We start from the raw sequence: 20,702 nt of genomic DNA, 5'->3' as shown, positions 1-20,702 counted from the left end.
AGGAAAATGTTAATAATGGTGGGTGTTCAGTAATATGAAGATGTTTAATTAATTTATTAACATGTTTTATAACAAAAATTTTAAAAACAATGAATTAAATAGGAAAATGTTAATAATGGTAAGTGTTTAGTAATATGATGAGGTTTAATTAATTCCTTAACATGTTTTATTACAAAAATTTCAATTAGAAATTCAATTTTAATTATAAATTATGAAATTTATTAACATGTTTTATTACAAAAATTTCAATTAAAATGTCAATATTAATTATAAATTATGAAATTTGATATAAATTTGTAAGAGTTATATAAATTTTGGAAGACATTATATTTAATATACAAAATTAATTTAATAATAATAATAATAATAATATCCTTTAATATTATAGATATAAGTGAATTAAATTAATTTATAGATAAATGATTTAAATTAATGTCATGTAATAATAAATTGATAATCCATGTCACATTAATTCGTCATGTCACATTAAAAATATGCAACATTACATTTAAATATGTCACATCACATTAAATTTTAATTTAGATGGCTTTTTGGATCCTACGTGGCTTTGTATTGGTGGCGGTTATTTGTCATTTTAGGGTAGCCTTTTAATTATATTTTTTAGATTCTTTTCCTCTTTTATCAATGTGGGACAACCCTCACATATGGAACTTTGGGAGCAACTTTGCTCATCCAGCTGCATACATGGCCCAGTATTACTCAGACCGGATAAATTCAACAGAGCAACTTTGCTCGTCCAACTGCAAACTTTGGCCCATGAAAACCCAGGTATTTAGCTATAGGCTCTGATACCATGTTAAATTCAACAACGGGCTTGGGTCGCATCCAAACGGAGGAGAAAGAGTCCACAACGCAGGCTCAAGAAGGTTCAACTCTAAAACTAATTGGCAATAGAGGGAGTAGCCCCTTGCCTTATAAAGTGGTAATTTTTCTCCTCTTTTATCAATGAGACAACCCTCACATGTGGAAATTTGGGTTTATTCCTTCACAACCTATCCAAAAGAGCATAAAGCAAACTTGTTTTTAGAACAATTGACACTTTTAGATTTTCCCCAAATCACTCCAAATTAGAATGACTCTCGCAACCACTTGGATTCGGTCATCCGAAAACCAAAGGTTTTGAGTAAGGGATGAAAATAGTGATAAGAAGCCCTTTAATCAGACATCCAAACCCGCACAATAGCGGCCTTTACTAAGGGATCGTTTGATTGCCCATTGGAATACAACTCCATAGGAAAATAGAATTAATGGGAATTAGGTTCTCGCATGAAATTCCTAGGATTTTAACAAATCCGTTTGGTTATCTATGTAACACCCCCATACTCCGAGTGCCTTACCAGGACCACTCAGGTATGAAGACATCACCATCTCGGTTGCCCGAGGCATGATAATCAAATAGACAAAACAGAAACAACATTTATTATAAGTAGTTTAATGAATAAGTACAATCCTCGAAACCAAACTGAAAGGTACGATACATTATTCCAAACTATCTGTTCTCAACTGAAATGTAAATAAATGCTAAACTACGACGGAAGACTCTATCGTCATGTCGTGGCCATCCCACTATCCCAAAGATATCATCTCTATACTTGTTCAATATCTGCTCACCATCCCCGAATGGATCACCGCAGGTTTTACAAAACAACACCGGGTCAGTACTAATCACACAATCAATATAGATAACAACAATAAGACAAACAGACAAACTGAACTGTTCACACACACACATACACCACCAACTCCCATCATCTCAATCGATTGTCCACTTTGGACCCATTACCACGCCAGATGGGGGACCGCAAATGTTCCCACCTAAGCCCCGCTCATCGTACGAGCGATAACCCTGTCCATTAATGTGCACATCCCCTTTCGTGGCGGGTTCCACGAAGGGCGAAACTAGGGCGTGAGATCACTCCCGCAAGTGACCCCACTCAGCCGAGAACGCATCTCGAGAGCCATCAACAACACAACCACAAGCACAATTACAAACACAATCATCATATCAAGCAACTAACTACAGCACATCACCAATATCCCATTATGGGACTAATACTGAGTAGGAAATCCTACCTGGAAAGCACAACACGCAGACGGTATCTACAGCTGTCTCAAAACGCCTCTTCTACGAATTCTCCTCCTAACATACAACACATAAAGACTACCAATTACTTACTATTCATAAAACCCCCAAATCCCAAATTAGGGTTTGACCAAACCTAGCAAAACATTATATAAATTATATTAAAAGCTTACCCTCGACGCAAGGAATCCAACGACACGAACTACGACACGAACCGACCGTCGAACTCCGGAATTGTTAAGGATGCGATTAGGAAGATGATCGACGCTTTCTCTCTTAAACAGGTTTTAGGTTTTGGTAAAAGTGAATTAAAACAACGACGATTAAGTTTAAATACCCTAATCGCATAATTAACAAAACCCGCGAAAAACTCCCCAGAAACCTGGACACTCGATCGAGTACCCAAGGTACTCGATCGAGTACCTACTCGATCGAGTGCCCCACTACTCGATCGAGTGCCCAACAGTCGAAACTATTTTATTCTCGCAACATACCCTTACTCGACAGAGTAAGGGCTACTCGATAGAGTACCCCCAAGACCATAAATACGGAGTATTACAGTCTTCCCTCCTTAAAAGGAACTTCGTCCCCGAAGTTCAAACCACTACCAAAACAAAGGTACTCCCATAAGCTTCCCGACGCGAAGGTCAAAATAAACACAACGTAAAACATGTTACTACCCCAACTTATCCCGACAAACATACCGACACAACATATAAAAGGGGTGTAAAAACTCTTAAAAACTCTCGCGATCATCTCCTACCCCCCTAAAAGAAACAAGGTTACGTCCCCGTAACCATACATACCTGATCAAAAAGGAAAGGGTAACGCTCTTTCATGATGTCCTCCGCCTCCCATGTAGCTTCCTCGGTCTCATGGTTAGACCAAAGGATCTTAAGCAAAACTGTCTCACCACTCCTGGTCTTTCTAACTTTTCGGTCTAGGATCTGCTTAGGCACCTCAAGGTACGATAAAGACTCATCCAGCTCTAAGCTCTCTGCCTCCAACACATGTGACGAGTCACTCACATACTTCCGCAGCTGCGATACATGAAACACATTATGCACTCTCTCCAAAGCGTGAAAAGCCAAACGATAAGCCACTTCCCCCACTCGCTCTAAGATCTCATAAGGCCCTATAAACTTCTGGCTTAGCTTGCCTTTCTTCCCAAATCTCATAACTCCTCGCATAGAGACACTTTCGAAGAACCTTGTCCCCAACTCCGAAACTCTATGTCCCGACGATGTAGATCTCGCATAACTCTTCTGTCGATCCTGGCCGCTCTCATCCTTTCCCTGATCATCTTAATCTGCTCCACCATCTCATGTACCATCTCTGGTCCTAAAACCACTTTGCCAAAGACTATCGTCCCAACAGATCGGACTCCTACATCTCCTCCCATACAAAGCCTCAAACGGTGCCATACCAATACTTGGTGTGATAGTCTGTTGTTGTAAGAAAACTCTATTAAGTCCAACCTCTCTCCCGCTACCACCAAAATCCATCACACAAGCCCGCAACATATCCTCAAGAGTCTTGATTGTTCTCTCGGTCCGCCCATCCGTCCGCAGGATGAAATGCCGTACTCATTTTCAAAGTCGTTCCCAACGATTCCTGCAACTCCTTCCAAAACCTCGATATAAACCTCGCATCTCTGTCAGACACTATGTCCTTAGGGACTCCATGTAACTTAAGCACGTTCTTTCGATAGGCCATAGCCAGTTGTGCCTTAGTCCATGTATCTTTCATTGGAACAAAGTGAGCTGACTTGGTCAACCGATCCACTATCACCCAAATCATATTGTTACCTTGTTGACTCTTCGGCAAACCCACAATGAAATCCATGGAAATGGATTCCCACTTCCACTCCGGCACCTCCAAAGACTGAACCTTACCTTGTGGTCTTCTCTGTTCCCCTTTAACTCTCTGGCATGTCAAACAACGGGACACAAACTCAGCTATCTCTTTCTTCATCCCAGGCCACCAAAACGTTTTCTTCAAATCTTTGTAAAGCTTGTCTCCACCCGGATGAACTGAATATGGTGTGCAATGCGCTTCTGTCATGATTGTCTTTTTCAACTCCTCGTCATTAGGAACACACCACCTATCATCAAACCTCAAGCTACCATCTGTGTGAATGGAAAACCGGACACTGTCCCTTTCTCTACTCGCTCTCCCCTCCACTATTTTAGGATCCAAAGCCTTTTACCTCGAATATCATCATAAAACTCCATGTGTCTTTGTCATATCACCCATAGCATCTCCTTTCTGCATCATATGAATCCCAAAGCTCGCTACCTCATCCCTCAGCCTCATCAAGGATAGAGCTGTACACAAGGAATGTACACTCTTTCTACTCAAAGCATCAGCAACAACATTGGCCTTTCCTTCATGGTAGATGATTTCCATGTCGTAATCGCCAATCCACTCCATCCACCTCCTCTGTCTCATGTTCAACTCCTTCTGCGTGAAGATGTACTTGAGACTCTTGTGATCAGAAAATACCTTAAAGATTGCTCCATAAAGGTAGTGCCTCCAAATCTTGAGAGCAAACACCACTGCACCCAACTCCAGGTCATGAGTAGGGTAGTTCTCCTCATAAGGCTTCAACTGCCTAGAAGCATAGGCAATTACTTTACCATTCTGCATCAACACACATCCCAACCCATTCTTCGAGGCATCCAGTATAGACCTCGAAATTCTCGCTCCCTTCGTAATGGCAAGACAGAGCGTGGTCAAACGCTCCTTTAAGGTATGGAACGCCGTTTCACAACTCTCATCCCAACGAAACCTGTTCTCTTTCCTCATCAACGCCGTCATCGGTCTAGCTATCTTGGAGAAATCTTTCACGAACCGTCTCGTAGTATCCAGCTAAACCCAAGAAACTCCTAACCTCAAAGAACATTCTTCGGTGCTTCCCACTTTGTCACCGCCTCAATCTTCGCCGGATCCACAGCTACCCCATCTTTAGAGATTACATGCCCGAGAAAAGCAACTTTCTCTAACCAGAACTCACACTTGGACAGCTTAGCATACAACTCATGATCCCTCAAAGTCTGCAACACGATCCTCAGATGCTCCTCATGCTCCTCCTTAGTCTTAGAGTAGATTAAGATGTCATCGATAAACACCACCACAAACTGGTCCAAGAACTGTCAAAGATCCTATTCATCAAATCCATAAACACCGCCGCGCATTGGACAACCCAAATGGCATCACCACATACTCATAATGGCCATACCTCGACGTGAAAGCTGTCTTCGGTATGTCCACATCTCTAATCTTCACCTGATGGTACCCCGACCTCAAATCGATCTTAGAAAAGACCGTTGCACCACTCAACCGATCAAACAGTCATCTATCCTTGGCAAAGGATACTTGTTCTTTATCGTCACACGTTCGACTCCCGGTAATCTATGCATAACCTCAAAGTTCCATCCTTCTTCTTCACGAAAAGAACTGGTGCTCCCAAGGCGATACACTTGGTCTAATGTATCCCTTCTCTATCAAATCATCCAATTGCTTCCTAAGCTCCTCCATCTCCTTAGGACCCATACGGTGCGGTGCCTTAGAGATTGGCCCCGTCCCTGGCTTCAACTCAACGGTGAAATCTATCTCCCTCTTCGGTGGCAACCCGGAATCTCCTCTGAAAAACATCTCGCATATTCTCCCACCACTGGTATCTCGTCAACTGCCGGGCTCTCTATCCGGTCATCTCTCACATGGCACAAAATCAGAGGACATCCCTTCCTCAGATACGACTTCAAAGTGACAGCTGCAATCAACTTAACTTTGGGTTTGACTAGAAACCCACGATAAGACACACTTACACCCTTAGGACCTCTAAGGGACACTCTCTTTGATGACAATCTATCTTAGCCTTATACTTTCCTAACCAATCCATCCCAACTATCATCTCAAAACCATTAAAAGGAAACTCTAGCAAGTCTACAGGGAAATCGACTTGCCCAACTATCAAAGATACATCCCTAAACAACCTCCCACACGATACAGACTCACCTGAAGGTATGAAAACTTGCTCCCTAACAGACTCATATACTCTCAACCCCAACTGTTTTACATGACTCGAAGACACAAACGATTGAGAAGCCCCCGAATCAAACAAAATGAACGTAGGAATACCATTAACAAGGAATGTACCGGTGATAACGTGCGCATCCTCCTCACCGCCTTCTTGTCCATCATGAACAACTTGCCACATCGGTCTTCCGCCCACCTCCCCGGACAAGACTAGGCGATGCGGTCGGCTTAGCACCCGACCCTTGATTGTTGTTGTTGTTCATCGGTGTCTTCGATAAGAATTACCGCCGTTGCGGTTGCCTCCACTCGATAGCTCGACCTCCCGGTTTGGCCATGATCCACTGGGTCATTGCTTGCTCGCAAAGCTCTGCGCGCAGTCTCGAAAGGATCCCTGCGCTCGTGCACTCATGTCTCTTGTGGCCTACGCCACCACAACCAAAGCAGTCACTCCCAGTGTTGCTCACACTCCCACGACCTCGCCCAAAGGAAGTTCCAAAGACTAAACCCGGAACCCGGAAGAAAATCCCTTAGATTGATTGTGGTTGCCTTTCTTGAAATTAGATTGGCCACCACCCTCGCTCTCGGACTTCCTCTTCTCTCCACCCGACCTCTCCCGAGCCATCTCCACTAGCCTCTCGCTCTCCCGCCCTCTCATACGCTTCCTTCACATCGCAAGGACTCCCACGGGTAACTTATCCATAATCTTCGTGGTTAGCCCTCTCTCAAACCTCAAAGCCGATTCTCCTCACTCAAACCCATGTCCTCGGCGTATCTGGATTTCTTATTGAACCGCTGTAGTACTCAAACACGACATCTCACCGTCATCTTAAACTTGTCGAACTCCTCCCTCAACTTACTCCTCACATGTTCTGGTACGAACTCCTTCCTCACACCCTACGAAACTCCTCCCAAGGTATAGCAGGGTAACCCCGGTTGGTATATATCTCCTTGCGCTCACTTTCACGGAATCCCACCACTTGCCACCGCCTCCCTCGGATAGAATGCAGCCCGATCCACTCTCATCTCATCGACAGAAAATAAACTAAATCCAAAGATGTTCTCCATCTCCCTCAACCAACTATCAAGATGGTTAGGCTCCTCAACTCCCTTGTACTCCTTCGGGTTAAACCTCGCAATATAGAGGGCCGACTTTAGCATGGTCAACCTCCTTCTCCTTACTCTTATCCTTGTCCTCATTCACTCTCTTCAGGGTCTCAAGAAGAGCGTCCCGGTGCTCTAACATCTTGACGATGTCATCCGTAGTCATAAGCTCAGCTCTCGCGTACAAAGCATTTCTCTTGGGCGGCATCTTGAAGCTATATAAGAAAGGGATAAACATAAACACGCGTACTAAACCTCAAAAAACGAAAACGCGCTGCATGGGACCTACTCGATCGAGTATCCAAACCCACTCGATCGAGTAACGGGCTACTCGATCGAGTGCCCCCATGTACTCGATCGAGTACCCAAACTCCAGAACCAAACAGACCTTCTGATCTCTAACCCACTCGATCGAGTATCTAGGCTACTCGATCGAGTGACCCCCTACTCGATCGAGTACCCCTAGTTACTCGATCGAGTGCCCCAAAACTCGATTCTGGACTCAAAATCGCCAAAAACCTACCCGATCGAGTCAGCCTCACTCGATCAAGTACCACCAATACGTAAGAGCTACCCGCATATTACGTCGTATACTAACATGCTAACTTTATAAAATCACATGCTATCAGAATACATATGCTACGCATCTATTATACTATCAACAAGATCAATTCATCATGCTATTAAAGCCACATTGTAAACATCCAACATGTTATTCCATCATCACGTCTACATATATATATTACTTTTCTTTCACATTCTCAACTTCTCCTTCAACATCCAACAATCAAATCAAACATTCCATCACATTGTCACGCAAGTTACTAAGCACACACATGACTCAACACACATTTCCCCCATGTGACCGGTTCAAAGTTGTAGGGCGAACCCCGCGACTTTAGGACGTCTCCCAAGCCTTTGCACTAGCTCCTACAACTTTTACCCGGGTTCATTTTAATTGACTCCCTATGTTCATTAAGTTCATTGGTTACGGGTTTCGGATCGTCGCTCGATACCATTTGTAACACCCTCATACTCCGAGTGCCTTACCAGACCACTCGGTATGAAGACATCACCATCTCGGTTGCCCTTGAGGCATGATAATCAAATAGACAAAACGAAAACAACATTTATTATAAGTAGTTTAATGAATAAGTACAATCCTCGAAACCAAACTGAAAGGTACGATACATTATTCCAAACTATCTGTTCTCAATCAAATGTAAATAAATGCTAAACTACAAATGGAAGACTCTATCGTCATGCCGTGGCCATCCCAAATTTATCCCAAAGATTCATCTCTATACCTGTTCAATATCTGCTCACCATCCCCGAATGGATCACCGCAGTTTTACAAAACAACACCGGGTCAGTACTAATCACACAATCAATATAGATAACAACAATAAGACAAACAGACAATTTGACCGAATCACACACACACACATACACCACCAACTCCCATCATCTCAATACTTGACCGTCCACCGGACCCGCCGCTGCCATGGGGACCGCAGCCGTTCCCACCTAAGCCCCGCTCATCGTACGAGCGATAACCCCGTCCATTAATGTGCACATCCCCTTTCGTGGCGGGTTCCACGAAGGGCGAAACTAGGGCGTGAGATCACTCCCGCAAGTGACCCCACTCAGCCGAGAACGCATCTCGAGAGCCATCAACAACACAACCACAAGCACAATTACAAACACAATCATCATATCAAGCAACTAACTACAGCACATCACCAATATCCCATTATGGGACTAATACGAGTAGAAATCCTACCTGGAAAGCACAACACGCAGACGGTATCTCTCTTGTCTCAAAACGCCTCTTCTACGAATTCTCCTCCTAACATACAACACATAAAGACTACCAATTACTTACTATTCATAAAACCCCCAAATCCCAAATTAGGGTTTGACCAAACCTAGCAAAACATTATATAAATTATATTAAAAGCTTACCCTCGACGCAAGGAATCCAACGACACGAACTACGACACGAACTGACCGTCTGAACTCCGGGAATTGTTAAGGATGCGATTAGGAAGATGACTGACTGCTTTCTCTCTTAAACAGGTTTTAGGTTTTGGTAAAAGTGAATTAAAACAACGACGATTAAGTTTAAATACCCTAATCGCATAATTAACAAAACCCGCGAAAAACTCCCAGAAACCGGACACTCGATCGAGTACCCAAGGTACTCGATCGAGTACTTTCTACTCGATCGAGTGCCCCGACTACTCGATCGAGTGCCCAACAGTCGAAACTATTTTATTCTCGCAACATACCCTTACTCGACAGAGTAAGGGCTACTCGATAGAGTACCCCCAAGACCATAAATACGGAGTATTACAATCTATATAAGAATTCAACTCCATGGGAGTTTGCAATTACCTAGGGGGGCCTAGGTAATTCAACTCCTCCATTATGGAGGAGTTGGAATTCCTTGGAAACCCCTTGGAATATTGAATTCCAACACTTTGCCAAAAAATGAGCAACCAAATAAGTCTTTATTTTGCAATTCATAAGATTTTCCAACTCCCATCATTTACAAGGGGTAAACCAAACGAGCTATAAGTCAATCGATGCCCTTTCAAAAGTGGACATAGTTCCTATGGGGATATATAAATTATAATGCAAACAATGGGCTTTAAATCCATCTCTTGATCTCCTTCCATATAAAAGCGCACAAATATGGAAACAAGGTTGTGAAACCTGAGTTTACTAGTACTTTTAATTGTTGAATATCTCCTACGCACTCAAAAAAAAAAAAACATACAACATATCTCCATTGTTAAGGTAACATTAACATAACAATATATATATTCATCTTCTACCCTTTTCATTATCAATTCATTGATCGTTAATATTCATTCATACGATTATTTTATATTCGGTACGTGAATAATTCAAGTTTAATTTAATTTATATGAAAGAGTTTATGTAATTGTCAATAAATTTAAGCACTAGTAGTAGTTACCCTAATGTACAACAAAATTAGAGGTAATAATGATTAATTGTTTGCTTTGCAGTTTATAATTGTTAGGAATCAATGAACGACAGTGCTGTTCCCATGGGAGTGGATCTTCCCTTTCGTCAAACTGGCTTGCATTTGTAAGTATTTCTTTTCAAATTATAAGCTAATGCTTTTTTCTTATCGAGTTTCAGAATTACTCGTTTTCGTCCCGTATAAATTATTTTAGGATTAGGGCTTTGTATTGTATTTATAGTTGGCATTGCCAATTACTTATCTACTACTTAAAAGTTACAAGTGTTTTTTTTACCCTAAAGCAATAACACAGGCACGAACAATTTTTAATATGCTTCATTGATTCGATGAATATGAGTCGATTTAATGGATAATGAGGGTTTGATTATGATTTCAATATCTAAACTCAAGATACTAACATATAGTATTAGAATAGTTGTTTACATTGAAGAAATCATTTATTACTTCTTAGATTAATGTTGTTGTATAGTAGTACTTTGTATGTTGATTATTTATTGTAAATGTAGAATCAAGACTAGGCTGAAAGATGCACAGAAATTTAATGATCCTAAGCATCTTCAAACGCTTGATGAGTTAGCAAAAAAGTTTGAGCAGAAGGTTTTTGTAAAGGCGACAAGTCGGGTAATTATTTACTGTAACATCTAATGATCCTTTAATCAAAAGCTGCTAAACTAGTTATCTTCACTATAAATTCTTTACTGGTTTAATCTTGACTTTCTGTAACTTAATTATAATTTGCTTTTCAGGATGAGTATATAAAGATAATCGAAAAAAAGCTCGCTCATATCACCAATATGCGTCCTGCATCACCTATTACAGGTACAAGAAAAATATTGATAAGAAAATTATTTTTTTTCTTGTAATTATGTTTTCTTTACGAAAATTAAATTTCATATTCTTTTTTCTAAAAAGAACTAAATAGTGATTTTATTATGTCAACAAATGCTGCTCAAAGTCGACCTTGTTTCACAGTTTAAAGTGAATGGTATCGATATATTCTCAAGGGCAACTGAAGTCGTCAATATATTTGGATCAAAGAAAGTATATTAATTCATGTATAACAACATTGTTCTGATGCTAGGAGATTGTGATAGTCACATACATTAGCTTCTCGTAATGTTAATTATGATAATTAAGGAGATGGTTATGAAGTCCATACCTGATCACATGAACCTTTTGATAATAATTAGGAAATCCGCTGGAAAGAAATGTGATTCCGAGGCCTATTATCCAGTCCAGTTCTGCTCAACAGAACTTTAATCAAAACCCGAACCTTGTCTCAAGCAAATACCAGCCATCTCGGATGCAAATTCCTGCAATGCAACAACCAAAAATTTTGGCTGTGCAGAATCATCAGCCGGGACAGCAGATTCAACAAACTCAAAACAGAGGTCCTCTTATCAATCCACAAGGACCTATAACTCAGTATCCCGAATGTAGGTTAAACGGGGTTGAAAGGTCGAGTCCTTATGTTCGCTCTCAGAATTATTCTGGTGCATCAGGTTAGAAGAACCACCAAATTCTGTTTGTATCAGTTTAATAGTACTACTGCCATAGTTCCAGATCTAGCACAATAATCTGTCTTTCAGTTAACTTTTCTTCTGTAGCTTTTTTCCTGTTTGACCTGACACATTTCCTTTTTTATGTTTTCTTGCAGCATTGTCATCGATTTCTGATTCCGGAACTACAAAACTGGATCATCTTCAGCTTCTCATTGATCAGGTATATATTTTCACTACAACTGGTTTCTTTTCTTCTCCCCAATTTCTCTTTTTATTTTTGTCTTAAAGGGAGTCACAATCTCAGTTTCGATATTGACGGCTTTCATCTCTAGTCATAACTACACCCACTAAGCTAGACATTAACTTGTTCTCTACGAGTACGTACCATTGACAAGGAGCTCTACTAAAACTTTCCCGTGTAAAATCAGTTTCAACGTGCCAAACTCGCATACTTGCCTGAACTTCACAAATGGTTAAAGACTATGGAAGGCCATTTTTCTCAGGTACTTACGAGTTATTTCTAGTCTTTTTCCCGTATGACCTATCAGAGAGTAATTAAAAATATCCTCTTTACAATTCTCTGATGCAGGTTCAAAGTGTCGGTGAGTGTGAAACCTTAAAGAAACACATTCTTTCAGTCCGACAAATGATCAGATTTCTGAGCATTAACGAAAATCAATTGATGCAATTTGACAAGCAGAAACTACGCCATAACATGAATACTGTTATTGAGTACTATAATAAAGTGGTTAAAAATGGTATTAGTTTTGCTATGAACCAAGCACACCAGTTGTCTTCACTTCTGAGGATGGCCTCTAATCCAGTACATATGAACCAACCCCTGATTTCTTCATCGACAATTAATCCTGGGTTTTCAAGTGGCCCTATAATTTCCACTAAACAAATGGATATGAAGAGTAATACAATAACAAACTTGGTTACACATGGATCTGCAAATTATGACAATGTAAGTATATATCTCCTTTCAGTCAGTTTTGTACTCCTTATGACTTATGACACAAACTTTTCATTATTGGTTCCCGAGAACAATGTCGCTGTGTTATCAATACTGGGATAGATAGACAAGTTTAGGTTGGAAATTTTCCGACAGCATTTGTTATTGTTGTATTACAATGATTGATCTGAGTTTGTTTAATTTAATTCAGCATCTTAATATGAGGAACGATCGACAAATCCAATCTCCACAAACTCAGCAGTCAGTTAGTCAACTAGAAAAGAGAAAGCATCCAGTTGACTCAGCTTCAGTGCCAAATATCTGTAATACACCTTCCAAACTCCCAGGTATGGGCAAGTCATCCACTAATGCCACCATTAGGACATCTAAGAAGCCATGCTCTAAGCCGAGGGGAAAATCGTCAGGAAATTCTCTTGAATCATGGCTTAACTTGGCTACCTTTCGCTCAAAACAGTCCTCTATTCCCACTAAACCCTCTCAGAGCTCTACACCTTCAACCCCTATGACACCGTCTTCTGGAAACAATGGCGAAATTGAGACTGTTAAGGAAGCAAGTAACCCTCAAGAACATCTTATTTTAGAAGACTTGGTCCCAACTGTCGGAGCACCAGAGATTTTGTCGGGTTCGCCAATGCTATACGACAGCACTGGCCTAGAACCCAACCAGCAACATCCTGAAAAGCAGCCTATTGACCGCTTATTGGACGTGGTATGTGTTCAAGTCTTTTGTTTGTTAACAGTTCCGAAGATGGTGGGTTTTGAACCCAAGTCGTGAGTACTATCACTCGAACAATGATTTTACATCTGTTTGTTTTCTCTTTTAAAGGTCATCTACTATTCACTGCTTAAATTTGGAAGTACATTAATTCTCATATGAGATGATTATGCCAAAAATGTACACGCCATTGACCCATACAAACTAACTGATGTGAGTATTATTCTGTGTTTCAGGTTAAGTTGGCTAGTAAGGAAACTTTAGCCAGTGCTGTGAATGATATGAATTCAGCTATCATTGAGATGGATAAATTGCCTGATATTGCATATCTAGATCCCAGTAATGCGCTAACTATTGACGTTGACTTGGCAAAATTTGTAGAAAATATGCATTATGATTGCATGAATGATGAAGATCAACAACCATTTAAAAGACCTAAGCGTGACATAGAATCCGTGAGCAGGGATGCATCATTTCCTCCTAATAACAATTCTATTGTGGAACAGTCTTCTAGTTTGGAGGTACGTGTCAAATAAATTCATATTGAAACTTGTTTTACTAATGGGTTCCCACCTCATATGACCAGTTTGATATTGTGAATCGTGTCAGCTAAACAAAAATCATATCGTCATGCGGCCTTACCAAAAGTTTTTGGATGAAATAAAGGATGCGAATCAGAATCTATCTGGAACTGTGATAGAAATCATGGAGGAATTGAGTAATCAGAGTAACGGGACCATAGTCAGGTGTACCTATAGCCCGAATGCAGATAATTTAAGATCAATGTTTACTTCCCAAGTATGTCCTTTGCTCTCTTCTATGCTTTCTTGTAGATTTTTCCTGTCCTTTTACCCTATGTTACTTTTCTCTTTTATGCTCTTGTTCAAGACAATATTCAAGTTACTTGAACCTTATCACAATTATGGCACAGAGAGCCACGTTAGGCATGGCAAAAGTGTAGAAAGAAAATGTCTAGGCGTCTAGCATTTCTATATATTTTTGTCAAGGAGAGTAAGACAACGGTTGGCTATATATCCATTTATGTTACTCATATATCTAGTATGATTACCATAAATATTCAATTCGATTTGCTATCATGATGCCAATTTATATGTTTTGCAGTCGATGAATCTCTCAGTTGAGTTTCTGGTTCCTTTCGAATATCCCACCTCGCCTCCCAAGATCTTAGATTGCAAGATGCCTGATTTGTAAGTGAACCCAATACCGAATTTTGAATAATTTAGCATCTACTTTAGATGGTAAAGTATTGAAGTCATTAGAATTGCCCTTTACACGATATTAAAAACACTACTAAAAGTCATCGAACAATTTCTTTGGGATCTCCTAAATTTGTAGTCTCTCATCTAAACCTTTGTTTTACAGTGAAATCGTCATAGAAATGACAGAGATGGCAAAATCAATGTTCGAGAGCCAAGTTCGATTTATTTATTTCGTAAGAGTGGGAGAGATGGCACGATTGTGGGATCGTTGTGCTCAATCAGTGTTCCTCACCTATGAAAAGCTCTTTGGAGCGGAAATTTTCAGCTCCGAAAATGGTGGTGGTGACCGTGCCGGACCTGACACATGATCAACCCTCACCATTTACTGTGCATCTTTGTTGACTTGTACAGCATAGCAGGAAGAGATAGGTCTTCGTTTGATTATATGCTCCGTCTACATTATTTGTTAATTATATAGGTCCCCGGGGAGCATTTTTCCGAATTCACGTCCTAGACTTGTAAACTTGAGGAGTTGGGGGATTATATCGTGGTAAACAAAAGAAAGTTTATTTGTTCTCCTACTTGAGTTGATTGAGAGTGAAATCATAGGCATGGAGAAGGGCAAACGGTCCTTTGTAATCCTCAGTACCTCTTTTTTCAAGAGAATACAAACTACAAAGTATATGTATTATGTATACCGGTGTGCTCTAGCTTCCTAACCTAACATAGTTACTTTTGTGTATAGAAGAATAGATACATATATAGTGTCTTCCTGTAACATAATTAAACCCCTTTAATGAATAAAGAATATACGAGTAATATAAATCCAAATCTCGGTTATATACATAGACGGTCTCATACGAGTATTAACTTTTCTTAAACCTCCACAAAAAAAAAAAAAAAAAAAAAAAAATGTTTACGAGCACAACTTGCTTTGTTCAACAAGTGAGCTCAGAAACATTGGCGCTGGATCTATTGTACTTCATATGGCTGTTTACGAGATCTCCGGTCGCAATGGCCGACATTAGGGATAACTCCCCCGCTAATACAGAAGCCGCTACAATTGTGGCTAGTCGCCTTGCGTTCTCTCCAGGGGACTGTTTGCTTCCGCCTTTCACCCCGAGGACATTCAGACAAGCGGCCTGGGATGCAAGACTTGTCCCGCCTCCTACTGTACCCACCTGTATGTTGGGAAAAACACAACTCAATGTAAGTATGTAACATCACGATACGAAGAATAGAGGGTACTTATTAAGGATGGATTTACCTCGATGGACGGCATGGAGACAGAGATGTGAAGATCCTTGCCATCATTCAGAGCTTCCATCATGGTGATGCAATGGGAGCTTTCGATATTCTGAGCCGGATCTTGACCGGTTGCAATGAAAATGGCAGAAACGATATTGCTGGCATGGGCATTAAAACCACCTAGAGCTCCGGCAATAGCCGAACCAGCTAAGTTCTTAAGCATATTGACCTCTACCAGCTTTGCAGCATCAGTTCTAAGCACCTGTTTCAGGATTTCTTCTTTTATAACTGCCTCACATACTACTGACTTTCCTCGCCCATCAATCCAGTTTATTGCAGCTGCTTTCTTGTCCGTGCAAAAGTTTCCTGAAAAATTCATCATTATATTACTGAAATCATGGTATCGGAAACAGCAAGCTATGGGAAAGATCAATGCGTGGTAAAGGGACAAACCAGAGATGCCAATAACCTCCATGTCTGGGAAATCAGTTTTAAGAGAGTCGAGGACGGCCTCAACGCCTTTTGAAACCATGTTCATCCCCATGGCATCTCCAGTGCTGCAACAAAACCTTATGTATAAATTCCTCCCTGCAATTGCGCACCGTATGCTTTGCAACCTTGCATATTTACTTGACCTGGAAATCAATCACGTATTTTTTTCATATATCAGAATACCAAATACCAATATGAATACAATACATAATACGGTCATACAGAGTATATTATGCAATCCATAGATTATAATCAACCATCATTATACGAGTATGTGATATAGAAATTTGTTAATTCTATAGTTTAATACCGAATAGGTGTGGTCTGGTCTATACGCAAAGAATTGACTTTAAGTTAAAAGGTCAAAATTTCAATCAAGAGGGATAGTATGTAGTGGTCTATACCCGATAAAACAATTGTCGAATGTGTCAAAATTGAGAGGATCCTCAAGGAAAAACTTCAACTGAACAGCTCTCTCAACACAAGGGAACCTAACTACAGGTGCCCTTGTCATGCCATCCTTCAAAACATAGCTTGTGGCGCCACCCGAACCATAGATGGCCTTACACCCACGGTTCACAGTCGCAACCACGCACCCTTCAGTAGTAGCCAAAGGAACCATGAACTCGCTCCCATTCAACAACAATGGACCCGCAACACCCACTGGAACCTGCACATACCCAATAGGCGACTCGCAATTCAACTTGAAAATTGACTCGTAATCAAACCCCTCAACAGGCAGCTTCTCCAACGACCTGCGTGTCATCCTTTGTACTGCCTCACGCCTGACAGACACTGCTCGACGACAGTCTTTCAGGCGAGATTCGAGGCTACGTAGCGAGACCACCCCGTCCAACACCGACTGAACTACTGACTCATCATCTTCATTAATAATATTACTCCTGTCGCACTCCTTGTATGCGTCGGAAACATCTTCGCTAATTTCCTTGTTTTGATTGGTGTCGCACATGGACCGAGAGAACAGGCCATAGAAACTGACGAGTGTCAAGACGGCCATGGCGAGTAATTCGGAAAGAGTGACGTCATGGAAAAGAATGTATGCTAGGTTGAAAGACATGGTAACCGAAAGTAGCGTGTTCCGCAAGTAAGTTAGAAAAGTTGAGAGTAAAGAGTGATTTGATTGTTTTGGGACAGTCTTGTTGTAAGTTTTGTAGTATTCGTCTCCATTAATGGCAGTCGACATGGATGGTCTTTCATGGCGGCCATTCTCCATGTTCTAGACGGAGATATTTTACTGGGATTTTGCGATTTCCATAAATAAAAACATATAGGGAGTATATATATTCAGTTTAAATAAAATTGGGATCAAATTTGATTTTGTGTTATTAGCGGTTAGTGTTCTAACCTTACAAGGATTCTACGGAAACTACAACTCCAATATGTTCATACAAATAAAAGGACTCGTATATTTCCATCGAAAACAGTTGGCGGATATTTTAATAATGTTATTAAAATTAAGGTTTTTTTTTTAATAACAGCTAGCAGTCTAGCATAAATAATTTAGATTTTAGCAATTGCTACCAAAGTCATCATATATCAAATAACCAAATAATCCTCTGATGCAATTGCCAATTTGCTAAAGTGTTATCTCAAATTTTATCGTCGGTCTAATGTGGCAGAAATATAAGAGGGGTTAAAATGAACTAGTGTAGAACCCGCGCATAAATGCGCGGTTTTTTAAATAATAATATACAAAGACGTTAAATATTATAGCTTGGTAAGCGGATAAGAGCGGAAATTTGATAGTTTTCACTTTTCACACCAAATAAGATTGATATTTAATTGAAACTAATTATATAAACTATTACGTAATTATTAAAAACATTATTATTATACAGTTACATTTACCAAAAGAATAACCTCAAGTAATGACTTAATTATACAATAAAATTAGAGAATTCTCAAAATGAGATAGTCAACTTGTAGAGTACCTTTGTAGCAAAAAAAAGGAAAAAAAAAAACTATGAAAAAAATTGTGGAGAATATTTTTCTCATATCATCCTCATTATTAATGCAATCCCACATGTATAGTAAATCAAAATATCTCATTAATGTGTGTTTACAAATTAAAAATGAGTAATAGTATCTCCTATTTATGGTATATATAATTAATACTTGTATGATATAGTGCGAGGACCAATACAGAACATTTCACTTCAGCGGAAAAAATTGAGAGACATCTTATTCTTTTAGTAGAAGGGAGATGTCTTATGTTACTTTCTAAAGTAATCATTATTGCATTATGAAAAAATTAAATTTAAACTTATAGTTTATAGTTTAATACCTATTTTATTTTATTATAATGAAAAAAATCATAATTTTGAATTTAATTAAAATATTAGAGTATAATTATAATTATAATAAAATTATATTTTAAGGAAAATATAAATAGTTTATTAAAAGAAAGTTTTACTTGTTTCCTTTAATAAGGCAAATGCATTTTGGAGGGAAAACTAAGAGAATTTTTATTCTCTTAGTAGTAGGGGGATGGACAAAAAAAACAAAACAAAAAAACTATCTAGATATGAGAAAAGAAAAAAAACCCAAGATATGGTATATTTAATAGAATATTCCATTTTATATTGGGTTATTTAATGGCAATACTCCAAACTATTGGAGTGCTTCTCAAAATACTTCAAACTGTAATTTAACTACAAATATACTCAATTATTACACCTCTTTCCTTCCCCTAGAACGGGTGGAAGGGCTACCTCTTGAACTGGTATTTTTTTTTTTTCCTTTTAAAAAAGCTCGACTACTTTCCACAAACGCAATTACCCTCCTCCAAAACGCCATTTGTGATCATAGTATCATACAATAAAAATGGTAAATCTACTCTACCCATTTTCACCCTGTATTTCAATTACAAAATCTGATTATTGAGTAGTTATGGAGTCCCTCACGGCTGCACATGAGAAACACAAATGAAAATCTTCATCTCACTACTAGATTTATACCCGTGCAAAAAATGCACGCGTCGTAATAGTAAGCGCTATTATTAGATACATGAACATATAATTGAGCGTGATTACTTGTTCAATACTGTGACAATTCGAATATTGAATATTTGATAAATATTAGATTTGAATATCAAATATATACAACCGTATTTTATTACAATTAATATTAAAGGTAATTGACATGTTAGACCCGTTGAATGTATGTAAAATGTGACATTTTAACTTATGTTTTAACATAAATAATTAAAATAGTAATAGGAGATAAGAATATGAATTGAGTTAAGGAAAAATGGTAATTAAATAGAATAAAAAATATGGGGGGACCCACATGTAAAAACTCAACCGTCAATCAGAAGCCAATAAAATACTTGACTTTTATACTATGTAGATTTCTGAAATATGAACACAATGATCTTATCTATATAAACTAGTTTTAAACCCGTGCAAAATTGCACGGGTATGTATTTGGGCCGATATTAATGTTTTTGGATGTATATATATATTTTTTTTGCATTTCTATTATAATTATCTAGTTGGTCTAAATCAACGATCTACATAATTAATATTTAAATTTGTTACAAACACGTGTTCACATGCACTGGTTTATGAGAAAATAACGTAATCTACTCTTGTAAATAAAAATTGCATACATAAAAAATTTTACATCCGGATAAAAGAAATATAATCTAATAATCAACTTTAACATATGCAAGTTATTCTAAAAATTGAAAAATTTCATGATATACTACATTAGTTAAGTTGCCGAGTTTTATACTCCAAGTAAATACTCCGTCATGATTTATTTTTTAAACAAAAATTATGGTACCATGTAGTTTTAAAAAATTATGTATGTAATTCATTCGCATTTTATGTTCTATCCCGTAATTAAATGTAATTCCTTCTCGTAATTATGTAATTTTATTATTATTTAATTTTTTTTAAAAAATTATGAAATTCAATTTCATTTATTTCGATTTGTAATTCATTCTACTTATATGTTATTAATTTCATTTATTCGGAATGTATAAAATTATTTCATAATATTGATTCATAGAATTTTTTCATAATATTATTTCATCGAATATGTTCTAAGACGGAATTTATCGCATGTTTGAAAAGACGGAATTCTGAAGATATAAATACATTGCACACTAACGGGTCCCACCATAACATGAATTTCCAAAAAAAAAAGGGGGTTGCATTAATGACGTGGCGCGCTGAGGAATGAGTATTGTCTTTTGTATTAATATAGATAAGATTCAGAAGACAATACTCATCAGAGAGCGCGCCACGTCATTAATACATTTTT

At 38.8% G+C, this 20,702-nt stretch overlaps 2 protein-coding genes across 2 annotated transcripts; one reads left to right on the top strand and one right to left on the bottom strand.

The window, feature by feature from the left end:
- The first annotated feature begins 9,996 nt into the window (after nt 1-9,996).
- Nucleotides 9,997-15,365, top strand: LOC141598515 (uncharacterized). Its single transcript, XM_074418194.1, has 13 exons — nt 9,997-10,145; nt 10,282-10,363; nt 10,766-10,880; nt 11,006-11,078; nt 11,450-11,761; nt 11,917-11,981; nt 12,190-12,264; nt 12,351-12,728; nt 12,928-13,446; nt 13,689-13,973; nt 14,062-14,250; nt 14,575-14,660; nt 14,836-15,365. The coding sequence occupies exons 2-13, from the start codon at nt 10,302-10,304 to the stop codon at nt 15,038-15,040; spliced, it is 2,364 nt and encodes a 787-aa protein (XP_074274295.1). The 5' UTR covers nt 9,997-10,145; nt 10,282-10,301; the 3' UTR covers nt 15,041-15,365.
- Nucleotides 15,366-15,510: 145 nt separating this feature from the next.
- On the bottom strand, nt 15,511-17,664 carry LOC141598514 (3-hydroxy-3-methylglutaryl-coenzyme A reductase 1-like). Its single transcript, XM_074418193.1, has 4 exons — nt 16,817-17,664; nt 16,374-16,555; nt 15,940-16,286; nt 15,511-15,853 (listed from the first exon to the last, which is right to left on the bottom strand). The coding sequence occupies exons 1-4, from the start codon at nt 17,644-17,646 to the stop codon at nt 15,611-15,613; spliced, it is 1,602 nt and encodes a 533-aa protein (XP_074274294.1). The 5' UTR covers nt 17,647-17,664; the 3' UTR covers nt 15,511-15,610.
- Between the last annotated feature and the right edge of the window lie 3,038 nt (nt 17,665-20,702).

Source organism: Silene latifolia, chromosome 9, assembly GCF_048544455.1.
Source record: "Silene latifolia isolate original U9 population chromosome 9, ASM4854445v1, whole genome shotgun sequence".
NCBI classification, from domain to species: Eukaryota; Viridiplantae; Streptophyta; class Magnoliopsida; order Caryophyllales; family Caryophyllaceae; genus Silene; species Silene latifolia.
The sequence above is the reverse complement of the archived record's forward strand: the minus strand, read 5'-3'. Positions and strand labels throughout refer to the sequence as shown.

Coding starts and splice junctions, on each gene's coding strand:
- LOC141598515 (XM_074418194.1), top strand. CDS start 10,302: ATGAACGACAGTGCTGTTCCCATGGGAGTGGATCTTCCCTTTCGTCAA. Junction 10,881..11,005: donor TTGTAAAGGCGACAAGTCGG/GTAATTATTTAC, acceptor TTTGCTTTTCAG/GATGAGTATATAAAGATAAT. Junction 11,982..12,189: donor TTCAGCTTCTCATTGATCAG/GTATATATTTTC, acceptor GTGTAAAATCAG/TTTCAACGTGCCAAACTCGC.
- LOC141598514 (XM_074418193.1), bottom strand. CDS start 17,646: ATGGAGAATGGCCGCCATGAAAGACCATCCATGTCGACTGCCATTAAT. Junction 16,556..16,816: donor TTCGACAATTGTTTTATCGG/GTATAGACCACT, acceptor ATTGATTTCCAG/GTCAAGTAAATATGCAAGGT. Junction 15,854..15,939: donor TCTCCATGCCGTCCATCGAG/GTAAATCCATCC, acceptor CCCAACATACAG/GTGGGTACAGTAGGAGGCGG.